Source organism: Scomber scombrus, chromosome 1 (genome assembly GCF_963691925.1).
Source record: "Scomber scombrus chromosome 1, fScoSco1.1, whole genome shotgun sequence".
Lineage (NCBI taxonomy): Eukaryota > Metazoa > Chordata > Actinopteri > Scombriformes > Scombridae > Scomber > Scomber scombrus.
Genome location: NC_084970.1, coordinates 22,526,967 through 22,540,827, shown reverse-complemented (window position 1 = coordinate 22,540,827; position 13,861 = coordinate 22,526,967). Strand labels below are relative to the sequence as shown.

Genomic DNA, 13,861 nt, shown 5'->3' with positions numbered 1-13,861 from the left:
GAAGGGATTTCGACAACAAGCACGGCCGTCGGGATTGAATTATTAATGAGGTGTAGTTGATTAACTTCTCCGTCTGAAACATGAGTCCTGCAGGAGGAGAGCGAGAAGACGCCAGACTGACTGCTGGAGGATTTACATGACATTGCTGAAAAAGCTACGGTACAGACTCCTTATAACCTCTTGCAGAGCCTGATGCTGCTGTTGATGATGTACTAAAACAGGGAAAGGCTTCATTCACACTTTAAAGGGTGTAATGTAGACTAACGCGAGTCTTAACCATTGTAACAACTTGATCTTTTGTGAACAATTGAATTCATTCATTATTCATAAGTGAATTTACCCCCCTAAATGTACATCAATTACGTGTTTGATTAGAGCTATTCTAGTATGTTATCAGATTTAGAACGTAATAATTACACCTAATTAAAAAATGAAAGCCCCTTTAAAAAAAAGGTACAAATCAGTTGTGGCTTTAATGTTTTTCCTCTCTTAAAGCAACAGAGAGAAACTATCAAAATACAAGTAATTGTACTCAGAATGCCATCAGAAAGGAAACATAAAATGATGAGTAGGAAACTTCATGACAGGCTATTTTGTTTCATAGAAAGTTGAGATAATGTGTGCAGAGGGGAAGAGATTTAAATGAGCAGCATACAGCGTGTTACTGGCTGGCTGGATGAACCTGTTACCTCAACTCTTTTCCATTCTGCGGTTTCTGCATAAATCATATCTATGTGCGCCTTTTGTTTTTATCAAATTAACTAATTATGCAAAATAAATCCCAAAATCTGAAAAACTGAAGGTCTTAAAAATAGATTTCAACACAGGACCTGCTCTAGCAAGTCTTCAAAATTAGGTGATAATAGGATCTACCTTTAAGGTCCCCATAATGTCAGTGGCGAACATACAAATTTAATTAGCACAAACTGACCCATGGCCCCTGGGTCTCTAGGGTCAGTGTGATTGGTGATCCAGGTTTTTCTACACAAATTTCAAAATACAAGAACTACAGTGAAAACCCCTGTTCAACAAACACTGCTTAAATGATGTCTCTAATCTAAATAGTCAAAGACAGGGGTTCCCATTAAGTGCCACATCTATATCTGAAACAAGCATCAGCCACTACTGCAGGCCACTCTTATCTCCTAAAATGAATTTTCACGTCCCACATCTTCAGCATCATCTCAGACAGTCAGATGAAATAAAAACAAAGGGCATGCAAAAGCTTTTTAACTTTAAAACTTTGTTTGAGAAATTCAATGTAACTGTATATACACTTTACAATATCATATAGCCTGATGGCTAACAAAAGATGTCTTAAAACATTTTTAAATACATCTTCAGCACAAGTAACAATTCTTGCAAGTAAAATGGCTTAACGGTTATTGAAAAAAAATAAATCATTAACACGATTGCTATTTTTTGCAGAAAAAGTGCCATGATTAAAATTTAATTCTGGACTTTCCCACAAAAGCAAGCTGTATTCTCTACATGCTAAGTTGAACAGTTCAGTGACATTGCGCTAAACTAAACATACAGATATTTGTAAGAAAAAAACAAAACAAAAAAAACACTCCATCTGATGTAAAGTTAAATCTTCATTAATACATTTAAAAAGTAGATATGACATGCCTTTTAAAATCAAAAATACAAAAGATTTTCCTTACTTTAAGGATTTTTTTTAAAACATGAAGCTGCATGTATTGTACAACACTCAGTGTACAATAAACTGGTAATGCACATAAAAATGAGCTGGATGAAAAGTATCAAACGCCTCTCACCAATCCTTCAGAAACAAGCCACGACTGATGCAGAGTCACACAGCCCGCTGAGGAGATGAGCACACCTGGGCTACATGGGCCGGCAGTCACACACCCTTCCAGGTGAGGCTTGCATACTAAAAGATGGCAGTACAGATGGCGAGAGGTCGTGGGGGGACAGGGAGGGGGGCTACCATGGTGGGACCTCAAGATGCGTTTCCGCTTCCGTGTACACTGTTCGTACCTCCTCTTCAGGGTTAAAAATAACAGATCTGATCAGAGGAAGCTCTGAACTCTGTCTATTTTTTTTTTCTCTAGTTGTTAAGAGAACGTAGCAACAAGCAATTCGGAAAGACACTTAAGACTTCAACCCATGTACAATTTACATTCATAGTCTGGACATGTGCACTCATAACGTTACGTCAGAGTAAACACCATTGTGCCCTGTAACAATTTTACTTGAATACAAACTAATCCTAAATTTCTGGAGAGCTACTAATTGTGTTGAAAAAGGCAACAAACAGGCAGGCGCTGCACAGATAGAAGCCACCTCTGAACAGAGCCTGCGTTAAGTAAGCAGCAGGGACTGTTTGGGCAGGGCAGATCAGGATTCAACTGGCAAATTTACTCACAGGGGATGCAACTCAATGGAATTACAGTACACAACACATACTGCACGCAAGAAAACTGGGGGCAGGGGAGTGGGTCTCCAGGTTTCAGTATCTGCAGAACTTTGAGGTCTGATTGTCTCTTTCCATCTAACCATTTAGGGGTGAGCACAGAAAAACACCATGGGGTCGGGGTTGGGGGAGAATCGTATGGCACTGTACAGGCAACCCAGACAGACCCAAACACTCACAATTGCTGAAACGCACTTTTGATTCAAACCCAACAAGAACTAAAAAAATAAAAATAAAAAAAAAGTTAAGAAAAACAACTACACATGCCAAATTGTCAGGAGTCTCAAGTGAACTCTCCTGGTTGAAGCTCTGCAGTGGAGTAGTTGAGCTTCATCATCAGGCTTGAAAAAAAACACATTTACATTTCTGCCTTCTGTTGGTCTCACCATTGAATAAATTAAGTTGAAACAACAGAGTAAAATGTGTCAGTTTGGCTTGAGTGTCCAGGCTGAAATAGGGCAGAAACACATTCATATAGTTGCCATTCTTACACACAATGCTTTAAAGCAGTGGTTCTCAAAGTGGGGTCCAGGGATGACCAGGGGTTCACCAGCAAAAAGGGGAATAATTTATTTTCACAAAAATTCCATCCATAAGTAACACCATGACAGAATGTGTGACTATTTGGTCATGTGTTTCATACACTTTCTGTAATAAAACATCTACAAGCAAAAATCTTATCAGATGTGGGGTCTGTGGTCTAATTTGTGTCAGTTCCTAGAAGTGAACAAGTTTGAGAACCACTGCTTTAAACTTTTCTAACCATAAAAGAAAAAAAAGCAACATAAAAAAAGCTTAAGAGTACAGAGCAAAAAGTATGAAACAGACAGAGGGTCAGTCAGTGAGGCTGACCGGCTAAAAAATACAACAAAAAAAAAACAGTATTTTGCTTGTGCCAGATATGGCTGGTACAGGGTCTGGCCATAGATTTCTACCATGGGTAGATTTCTTGACACACTGCCAGAGATGTGCTACATTAGTCATAATGCTATTGATGGAGACATCCAATTACACATTACAACCAAAAGAAACAGAGCTCTAATTTAGCCAGAATACTTGATTAGGAGTAAAAGACAATACTGATTATAGACAAATGACAAATCAAATACTATCATTAAAGGAAGGTTAACATTGACACATACCACTTCAAAAATGAATGCCCTCAAACCTTTACAATATATCAGATTTACAGATAAGAATTTTATCCTAACATTTAATTAAAAGGAGCCATATTGTGTCCACAGTGAAGCCAACAAATTGATTTAAAACCTGTATTTGTTTGAACAAGAACAAACTATACTTAACGTCCTGGATTAATCCCATTTGTTCTGACTGAGCAGTGGACTGTTGTCGTTAATATGCACCACCCTAAAAAGGCTTAGGATAAAACTTACATGACCCCTTTAAAAATACCATATCTTACAAACAAAAGTAAAACATTTTACTACGCTATCTTTAAAAAACAAAACAAAAAAAACAAAACAATGAAACACCAGTTTTACCAGAAAAAACTGCAACCAACAATAGAAACTTGACACAGCTACGGAGGAATGCATATGATTTTAAAGGCTACAGATTGAAGGTTTGCCAAACACCAAATCAGTGAGTGTGTGCGTGTGTGGCTAAGAGTAAACATACACACATGCAGATTCATTTACAGGCCAGCCATTCCTGCGGAAATGGGTCTGTAGCCACAGAGTGTCATTATTCGTCAGTGTCAACAGTGTGAGCACCAGGGGTTGGTTTGGGTTCAGGGACTCAGGCGGGATGGAGTTCCTCTTTACCAGGTGGCATTTTCATATCCACAAAACCAGCACCAAGACTTTGTAATTTAGTATGGAGACGATATCCGGCTCCACAGCTGGAGAGTCAAGTCAAAAAAGGAGTCTATCTGGGCTTGTTCATAGTGTGTAATTTCATCTATACATGTTGATATTTAGAAAATTTCACCCAGATCTTTAAAAATGTTTTTTTTTTGTTTTTGTTTTTTTAAAAGCAATGGTGGGTTTAAAAACAACAAAGGGGGAAAAAGGCTAAATTTTATCAGTAATGGCAATGTTGTAGTTTGTAATCCAAAAAGGGGCTTTTTACACGCATGTTGTGTTCAGTCTTTTCACGTTGTCCCATTCTGAGAAACTTAGTCCAGTTCAGTCAGGGGGCAACAGGTCGTGAAGCCGAAACCTCTCCCGAACATGCGGCCGCACATCCTCATTCTGACAAGTTCAATAGGCAAGAGAAACACGATAGACAAAAAGGAAATTAGAGACCACATTAGATAAGATTTACTGAAATGATAAAACAAAAATTACTGCTATTAATAACTATTAGAACAGCTGTCAGTCATCTTACCATCTCGACCAGCTTCTCCAGGAAGGGCACCAACTTCAGCAGCTCATTGTCATTCTTATCCATGAACCAGCTCTCTATGGGAATCCCATTGGACAACTGTTGGAAAATATATGTAGGTTAAAAATACAGAGACGTTACTCATGATTTTAGACTGACCCCTAATGTGCCTTGTTACTGTAACATGAGAACTAAAACAACAAAATTCAAGTTAGGGTAATGAGTCAGGCCAGTGTTTAGACCATGATCCAGTGATTCACTTGAGCACAGAACAGCATGTGGACATATGGGGGAAAAGATACATTCTTGGGTTTTCCCAGTAGAGCTAAACAGCTCAGCAAGACACAATCAGGTTGGGATGTGTGAGGAAAAAACTCCAAGCTCAAGTTAGTTTGACAATCACCAGCTGGACACTGTTTTTACCCACTAGAATCTGCATTAAGATCAAGATAGTTTAAGTTGAAAGTGACCAGCTGGACTTCAGGTCAGAGAAGAGATAAAATTATATTTTCTAAAAACACATTTTCCTTTGATTGACTTTAGCTATCAACAAGTATCAGTAATTGTCACCAGATAAAACAAAACTTCCAGTGTTATATTTTGTTGAGGTATTGACCTGATATGCAAAGGCTTGTGGTGAATTGTCGATGATGATGGTCTTTGACAGATCTCTGCCTAAAATGTTGAGATCCTTGATGTAGTTTCCCTGGACACAGACACAATGCTCACGAAACAACCTGTGTCTACAGTTACAGGAGGAGAAAAAACAAAATCAATCAGTGACGAGGTCAGAGTGATCAATAATTCTGAAAAACCACAACACTGACACCTTAACAGCAGCGCTCGCCAACAATGGTGCTACACACAGCTTCCTGAGCTCCACAACTTTTCATTCAGGCTTCAGGTGCATTTATAATCTACAAATACAACATACCTCACTAGCTGCTTCTTTGGGTCCAAGATGTTGAGCAGTTTGTCTGCATACACCTTTTTAGAGGCTGTGAAAAGGATGATCTAGGACAGGGAGGAAACAAAAAGGTCAGCATTTTCATATGTAAAGGGATTTAGGATTAATAAATAAAGATGAAGGGTTATATTTACCTCATAGATTTGAGACATACGTTCCAGAAACTCTCTAAAGAACGGCCTCAAGCGCACATACACCTGCGCAAGCACAAGATCAACAAATGACAAGGTTTACTGACCAGGGGTAAGCTAATATAAAGACATACATCTTATACATATACTACTGTTTTGGTATGCTTCGAGGACAATTCTACTCTTTGATAAACTATAGAGGTACTTCTGTTACAACAGGGACAAACTGCTTCAGGGACTCCAACCTTAACTCAAGGCAATGCTTTATATAAATATGACTTTAGCCCCCTCTGCTGGATTCATGAAAAACCAGGCCAACAAAAAATTGCTGTTGGGCAGCACTTACCTGGTAAATGACATCCTGAAAGAGGACAGGGAAGGTAAGTGCAGCATCCTCCAGCTCATTTAAACTGCAGTGAACCAACGTTTCATCCTAATAAACACAATGAAAATATCAGCAAACTTTTCTGAAATGTCTGAATAAAGAATTAAATGAAGGAAAATCATCCTGTAACTGACCAGGTCTAGGACCAGGGAGAATTCAGGGGTGCTGCGTGTCTTCAATGGCAAGGCTGGCTTACGAGTGAGCTGTTCCTCTGTGAGCGGAGGGACGTGCTTGATGAAGAAATACCTACAAATCAAAACATCACACATGCTTTGAGTTAATCTAATCACCAACTTAAACCACAGTATTCAAAGCAAACTGAAACACTGAGATGATGGTTGGCATAAAGCTTACTGTGCTACTCATTCACATCAATGTGTACAACAATCTGGAGGATTTGTTTTTGCTTGTATATTGTATTAAAGTGTACAAAACTGTTCTCCTAAAATGCTTTTGCAGGTATATCTAAACCAACAAAGCAATGATTCAGCAGAAATTTAATTGAACTGCTAGTATGAGGACATATGACTGTACAATGTATGAGTCAGTGCTAATGCAAGAAACATTATGTTAATTTTCTCAGAACTATCGTAAATGCCCCTTAATTGTAGAAAGTAAACCCAACTTCAGTCGCCTCTCCCACTATTTGTTCATCCCAGACACTTAGTTTTGAAATTCTGTTGAATGAGGTTTAACAGATGTCTGTATCACTTCAGTTTTTACTCACGGGTCAAAGACTTCCCAGTCTTCCTCATAGGATGCCTCTGGTGGTACTGCAACAGGAGGAGAGTCCACATAAGCCATATCTGGACTGGAGCCTGGAGCTGGCAACACCACAAAAGTAATGTGTTAATTAAACCAGAATGAGAGACTGGAACAAGACCTAAAACTCAAAACATTTCTTTTCTTACCTGTGAGGGGTGGAAGGTCAGGATCAGCATCCAGCTGTCCCACCTCTGCAGTGGGGGACACCTCAGGGATGTGCAGGGGTCGCAGAGGTGGCAGCTGGGCTACAGTAGAGTAGAAGTTAGTGGTGGTACACAGTTCCTGTGTGGATGTGGCTGTGCTGGTGGGAGTCTCCACTGTTTGCTCCATTTCCAACTGCTTGACTATCTCCTCAGCCTCCAGTGCCTGGTCGGGAGAGTCTGAGCCAGATGACGCTGAGCAGAAAACAAACACAAAAGAGGCAATAGAGATTTAACTGACACAGACCACCATGATCGTAATTTGTGCCTAACTTACTAACTAATTTACTTGTCCAGATCTGCAGTTAGAGTTGACTAAACTGAAAAGGCATGCACCCAAAACACAGAAAATTAGCCTTATTCTACGTTGTTTATGTTTCAACCATTGTCAATGATAGTCACAAAGTGAGATGAAGTGGGTGAATGTGTGAGAGACAGACAAACTGCATTTTCCCCACTACAGGTTTTAAGTGATGCCAATAGTTTTTGATTAATTTGCTCATTGTTCTGTTTGTCAAACCCACTACTTGCATACCAAACCGCTTGAACTAGAATTAGAGTGTTTAACCTGGCTTAACAAAACAAAACACTTAGCTTAGATCTAATGCAGGCTTTCACCGACACTCATTACATCATATATCTCTCACATAATCTATATGTGCCATCTTTTACTTGGTATAGGTTTGATCAGGGTTTCTGTTTATGACACCAGCCATGACTCAAACAGGCTTCCTCAAGGTCTGCTTACCATTTTTAGCTGGTGAGAAAAAGTTGAAAACAGGGGAGAAGATGGTCCCAAGTAAGGTGGTCCTGGGAGGGCTGGTGACCACCTCAACAGCTGTCGTCTCCTCCAGGCTGCCATTGGGCTTCTCCTTACTCCTGTCATGATTGGTTGCCTCTGCAGAGGAGAATTTTAAAAAAGTGACATGAGCTAACAGACACCAGTAGAAAACAGGGACTAGGGAGCAGTCGTTTTCATTGTGTCACTCGCCTCCATTGACAGAGCCTCTCCTGCCATCCCTGCTGATAGTCCTGCGTGGGGTGTTGGTATTTGGGGTTGTGGAGGTGATCAGGTTGTTGTCCACATCACAGTGGAGGCGTGTCTTCTTGGCTGGGCTCTCCTGCTGCACCTTAAGGAGAAGAGATATCATGCAGTAAACAGGTATAATTAATGAATAAGATTTTTTATTTTAACTAATAGACCTCTACAAGCATAAACCAGTGTTTTCACCAAGGCTGACAGGAGAGACTCCACAACAAAATCCGTTCTCTGTTTAGGAGCAGTTGAGATTTTCACTAAAATGAGAATAACTGGTCCACCTTAAAAAGGTCAGTCTACCTTAAATGAGCCTGGTCATAGATCACATGTTTTAATACATCCATCATCAGTTAAGTTAGATCAAAAAGGGAAAAAAATAAAACAGTGCAAGTGCTATGACCAAAGTTTTTTTTCCCCCCCTCAAAACATGAGGCGCACAGATGGAGGACAATCTTTATTTTCTCACCATTTACGATTCAATTCACCAGACATTAATCACACATTGTGTCTCAAAACTGATATTGTACAATCTGAAACAGACTGTGACAAACATTTTATTACACTCCTCTCAAATGGAGTAGCAGTGAATCTGCAGGATCTCTGATCACACTGTCGGCAGGGACCAAAAGTCACAGCCGTAGATTTTTCAGCATTTAAAAACACTTGGGCACTCAGTATGCTACAAGTCTTCAATTAAGAATGAATGAGGAAACGCAGACAGAGCCACAGAATGACGCAAGTAAAAACATAAAAAGGCCTGTATGTCTTTACAAGAAGAAAAGTGTCTATTAGCTGATTTCACTTTTCTACCCGTTACTACCTCCTGTCCCTGTACACCGACTCCGTGAGCCAGCAGCTAAAATTAGACCCGAGTTCTCAGACAAGTTGCTGCATTCCAGCAGACATTTCAAGGGAAACATGACACTCTGCACCAAGAAACACTGGATTTAACTCAAGAGACCTGGAAAACACTGTGCTTAAAGTTTTACAACAGAGAAGACACACACATGCACACTAAACTGTACACATTGAAAGGAGAATGGCAATTTGGGATTAAATTACTGCAATGTTCCTTAAAGTGGCCCGACACTCCTCTTGGCGTTGAAATCAGGTTAAACTGATGTGAATAGAGGTAGTTACCTTAACGGCATTTCCTCTGATGAACTTCTTGATTGTTGAGAACAAGCCCCTCCCTCCACTGGTAGGCGTGTCCTCTTCTACTTCCGAATGCCTCCGCTTGGTCCGGGATGGGCGATTTGCCAGACTGGGGTTCGGCTGCTGAGACGCCTTACGCATTCTCAGCCTCATTGTTTTTAGCAGTCACATGAAAGGCTGTTTATGAATAAAAAAGACAAAAAAAATTCATACATAAGATGAGGTGACAGATACAGGAAAAGAGATAATTAAGTCAGTCAAGCAAATACTAATCGTCAAGGTGGACAAACAGGTTATTTCAACAAACCCGACTGCTTCAACATTTAAAGTGTTTGAGGGCTGTGGGTTGTATCTATGTGTAGATGGGTAGTGCATTTTCCTGTGAACATCTGGATGTATTCAAGATCCCATTTCACTTACATCACAGCAGCCACAGCTGGCTTTACTTCCATTGGTACAGTAGAGAGAAAAAAAAAAGAACTGTAACCATGATCTTACTCTTTATGCTTCAGTCTGGACAAGAAAATACAGTAACTGACTAAAATAACACATTTTAAAATGTGACTTAAAACTTATCCAAAGGAAATAATCTCCTCATTTTCTAGAGTTGAGGGTTTTAATTGGCCAGCGCTTTGCTCAAATGTGCGCACAGAGAAGTCAAAACTATTCACAGTGAACACAAATTGTCAGTGGAGCATGCCAGCCCCTCGCGCTTACGTAACAGCAGCTGGTTGAAAATGTGTCTGGACATATCCACAACCTGTCAGGATCCCTAAACACACACTAGCACTCTCTCAATGTGCACTGAAAGTCTCACATACTGTAAATGTATTTCACTACATCTGTTTTACATTTACACTGAGTTTTATCTGTGAACACTTCAGGAGGTGTGCATGCTTGTGCTCGATCGTGCACTCAAAAACACAAACAGGCACTTCAACAGTGCAACATGGAGTACCAGGCAAGCAGGAGCAGCATGAAAAGCCATACCTTTTACAGCTCGGCTTATGAAATAAAAATGTTTTAAATGCTCAAACAAACAAAAAAGGGGTTTAAACACCAAATAAATCAGAATCTAGAGAGTTAATTTATATTAATGTACTTGCTTTAGAAGGACACAGGTTGTCCTCAGGCCATTACTGCTGATGGTCCAACTCGTGAACACTGCCAATGTCTTTCTTTTCAAATGCCTCATATGTGAGTGTTTGGTAAATTAATTTATCATTCCTAACACATTCCCCTTGTCATTTTACATTACGTTTTAAAACTAATGCACCAACAGTTCAAGCATAAACTACTTGGCATCTATGTTCCTCTATACTTTACTGTCAATCCACTACTGAAACTGACACATGCTGCTAACAAATGTACCGACTCACTACTCTATGTAATTGCTACTGAATTTATTAAATATAGTCCGTCATATAAAGGGCACTTTATAGATGTTATCAAATTCAAGGCAGAATGCAAAATACTTTGACAAACATACTTGTCAACTCAGGTGACGAGTTTGTCAAGCAACATAAACCTGAAAAGTAGCAAAAACTCAGTCCTATTAAACCACTCAGTTATGAACTGAACCAGTTGATAACCAAATAACATTCAGTGTACAGTATATATTTTCTTTATGTTGTAACTTTTCACAATCAACAGCACCTTTTATTGTTGTTATTCTAATTCATTAGTTGCAATGTTTATTGCAACCCCCCCCCAATGCCTTGACATTGAGGATGCACCCTATCAAAAAGACATTGGTTGTATTGTAGGGGGGAAATGTGACTGAAATTACAATAATTACATTAACTTAACTGTTATTAAGTAATCATCTCTTTCTTTCATTTCCTGGACTTGTATATGTTAACATGTGAAGCACAACACGTTTTCCTGCTGTTCCTACATAAAGAATCAAATAGAAATACAAATGTCTTATTTATTTTATTGTAGAATCAAAGCTACACATAAGGCTGACATGACAGCGACAATATAGCTGCTGAACATCCACCTTTCATCATCTCCCCCACTAACCGAGGCTCATACAGAGCTAGGTAGGAGCGACTGAGCGGGAAATAAGAACATGCATGCCACAGACCGTCTCAACTACTGAGGCCCTGCAGACTGCTCGTCCTCTCTGCAGGAAATAAACTCAAGCTAAGGGTAGCCAAGTTATCTGGCGTAGGAGACTACTATAAAAATGTAGCTAAATTATATGTGAAACCCCCAGATCATTTAAACACATGACACACCCGGTGCAGTTGCCCCAATCATGCCCAAAACGTTTTCATTAAAAAAAAAAAAAAAAGGTGAACAAATTAATCACAACGACCAAGCTCTGCAGCTAATCGAGCGACTAGCTAATTTAACATACACCAACAGATATGGCTCGTATGTTAACATGCCAAGATAATTGTGGATGAATCAGCTTTCTTTTTAAACATGGTCAGATTTTAAAAGAGGCACGTATAGGCAGAGTTGCAGTGTTACAGGTTGGCTTTCAAGTGGAGAGTTTGGCGAGCCCAAAAACGGGCTAACTTATCGCTAGCAAGCCAGTACGGCATCGTAAATTGAGCGAAATGATGTTAAAATTACTATTTAACTTACGCGAGGAGCATTAGCGTTGTTTGTTAGTTGGGTTAACTATATAACAATGTGGAGTGTAGTTTGCTTTGAGTGTCTCTGCGAAATATCTACATTCATCTACGTTTATGCTGGTTGTTGGTAACATCGGTGATCAAAACAGCTAATGCTAAACTACGAAGGTTTAAAGTCAGCAGTCAGTCTAATTAACACTATCTTGAGCTAACAATGCTTGATGGGATTAAGTTTATTAATTGTTGACACGCCTGGCTCAATGTCCACTGAAAAAATATTAACACTGAATTCGGTAAAAAAAAAAAAAAAATTAATTTTAGCTAATTTAGCAGCGCGTTAGCATGTAAGCTAAAGGGCTTAAAACTGTAATGTTTAAAGATGCGAGTAGTAACACGTAGCTACTGGGGTTAGCATTTTTACTGAATTAGTAGGTTATGGAGAATAAAAGGAGGTGAAAAGTAGCACATAGTAAAGCAGGCCAGGAATTAGCCGAGTCCCCTGAAGGCCGTGTTTAGCTACCGTTAACATTAGCCATGTAGCTTAGCTTAGCATTAACACAACCTAGCCCCGTCTAGAAACACTGCTCCGGGCTAACAGATGTGCACAGGCAAGGGGAAGGAAAATATTTATCCTGTCGCTAACCAACATTTCATAAATCGCAAGCCAAAGACAAACACACGTACGAGGCTGGTTAACGCTTCATACTTACTTTACAGTGATCCTGCAGTATCTGGAGATAAGGACTCAAGACCGATTTACCATCACAACAGAGGCAGTGGTTGTTTTCGTGATCTGATGCGAGTTTTTATATCTACTCAAGGGCTGTAGAAATGACACACCGTTGTGTTACAGGCGCCATTTCCCGCCTCTGCTCAGTCTCTCCGAGGCAGATACCCGTATGGGACACAGACACACCCCCTTACCTCTCAAAAACACCAGCCATGTCTGCAGCGAAGATTACCACTCGCCTGTCCCCCCTCCACACAGCTTTGATTGAGGTACATGAACCAGAAAGGCACACAGTCCTCTTTTTAAAACAAGCCGTAAATGACTGAATACACACAGGTGTCAGTATTTTGAGAAAATTGAATGTCAACAATTAATCTGACATTAGTTTTTTGCTGCATACATTCAACAGATGTTTGCATTATTGAAAATAACAGGATATGATCACAATTATTAACGAAGGACATTATCAACCTGACTTGCATTTACAATAAAACGCCTGTATCACCTGAATTATTCATTTATAATTCTTAATCAAATAAAACATCTGCATTGACTCTTAAGCACTATCACAGTTGACAAATGACATGAAGCATCACCTTTAATAAAATTAAATTACATTCAATGTGCCTTTCCATGAGAAATACATTTTCCTGGCCGCACAAAGAGAACCGATTCATGTTCACGGATTCCCCTAAAGGTGAGGAATTAGGTTTCCTCAGTACAAATAGCAACAGATTGACTACATTATGTACAAGATACCTTATTAATGGAAGCATGTGTACAAGTACGTCAGTCCCATATGTGCTTGGTTAGTCTTTGCACATTGTTGAGGATACTAACATTGCTCTAAGTATTGCTTAAGCTTCAGTATTTTGCTCAGTTTGATTATTTTAAAAAAATCTCAAATGCATGCAATGGCATCATTTAGAAAATAGAATGAGGAGCACTTCTGAGAGTCTGTCACAAAGAAAAGACATTGATTTAATGGCCCATAAGCAAAAGTCCTTTGCATTTGTAATGCATTTCCACTTCTGTAAACAAAAAACAACAAAAAAGTCATCCAGTTAAGAGTCCCAAAATTATGTTAAGAGGGGCAGAATGCCAAATTAGTCTTT

The 13,861-nt window shown here is 39.4% G+C and overlaps 1 protein-coding gene across 1 annotated transcript; it reads right to left on the bottom strand.

Moving 5' to 3' along the window:
* Nucleotides 1–472: 472 nt before the first annotated feature.
* ctdspl2b (CTD (carboxy-terminal domain, RNA polymerase II, polypeptide A) small phosphatase like 2b) lies at nucleotides 473–12,874 on the bottom strand. Its single transcript, XM_062423429.1, has 13 exons — nucleotides 12,727–12,874; nucleotides 9,414–9,605; nucleotides 8,226–8,364; nucleotides 7,983–8,132; nucleotides 7,181–7,429; nucleotides 6,997–7,093; nucleotides 6,404–6,515; nucleotides 6,231–6,317; nucleotides 5,888–5,950; nucleotides 5,721–5,800; nucleotides 5,403–5,529; nucleotides 4,790–4,885; nucleotides 473–4,653 (listed from the first exon to the last, which is right to left on the bottom strand). Exons 2-13 carry the CDS (start codon nucleotides 9,579–9,581, stop codon nucleotides 4,588–4,590), a joined length of 1,434 nt encoding a protein of 477 aa, XP_062279413.1. The 5' UTR covers nucleotides 9,582–9,605; nucleotides 12,727–12,874; the 3' UTR covers nucleotides 473–4,587.
* Between the last annotated feature and the right edge of the window lie 987 nt (nucleotides 12,875–13,861).

Bases quoted from the DNA above. Each gene is read 5' to 3' on its own strand.
- ctdspl2b (XM_062423429.1), bottom strand. From the start codon at position 9,581: ATGAGGCTGAGAATGCGTAAGGCGTCTCAGCAGCCGAACCCCAGTCTG. The intron at 6,516-6,996 runs GTGAGTAAAAAC...TTTGATTTGTAG, and splicing joins GACTGGGAAGTCTTTGACCC to GTATTTCTTCATCAAGCACG. The intron at 5,530-5,720 runs GTATGTTGTATT...CTGTAACTGTAG, and splicing joins CCAAAGAAGCAGCTAGTGAG to ACACAGGTTGTTTCGTGAGC.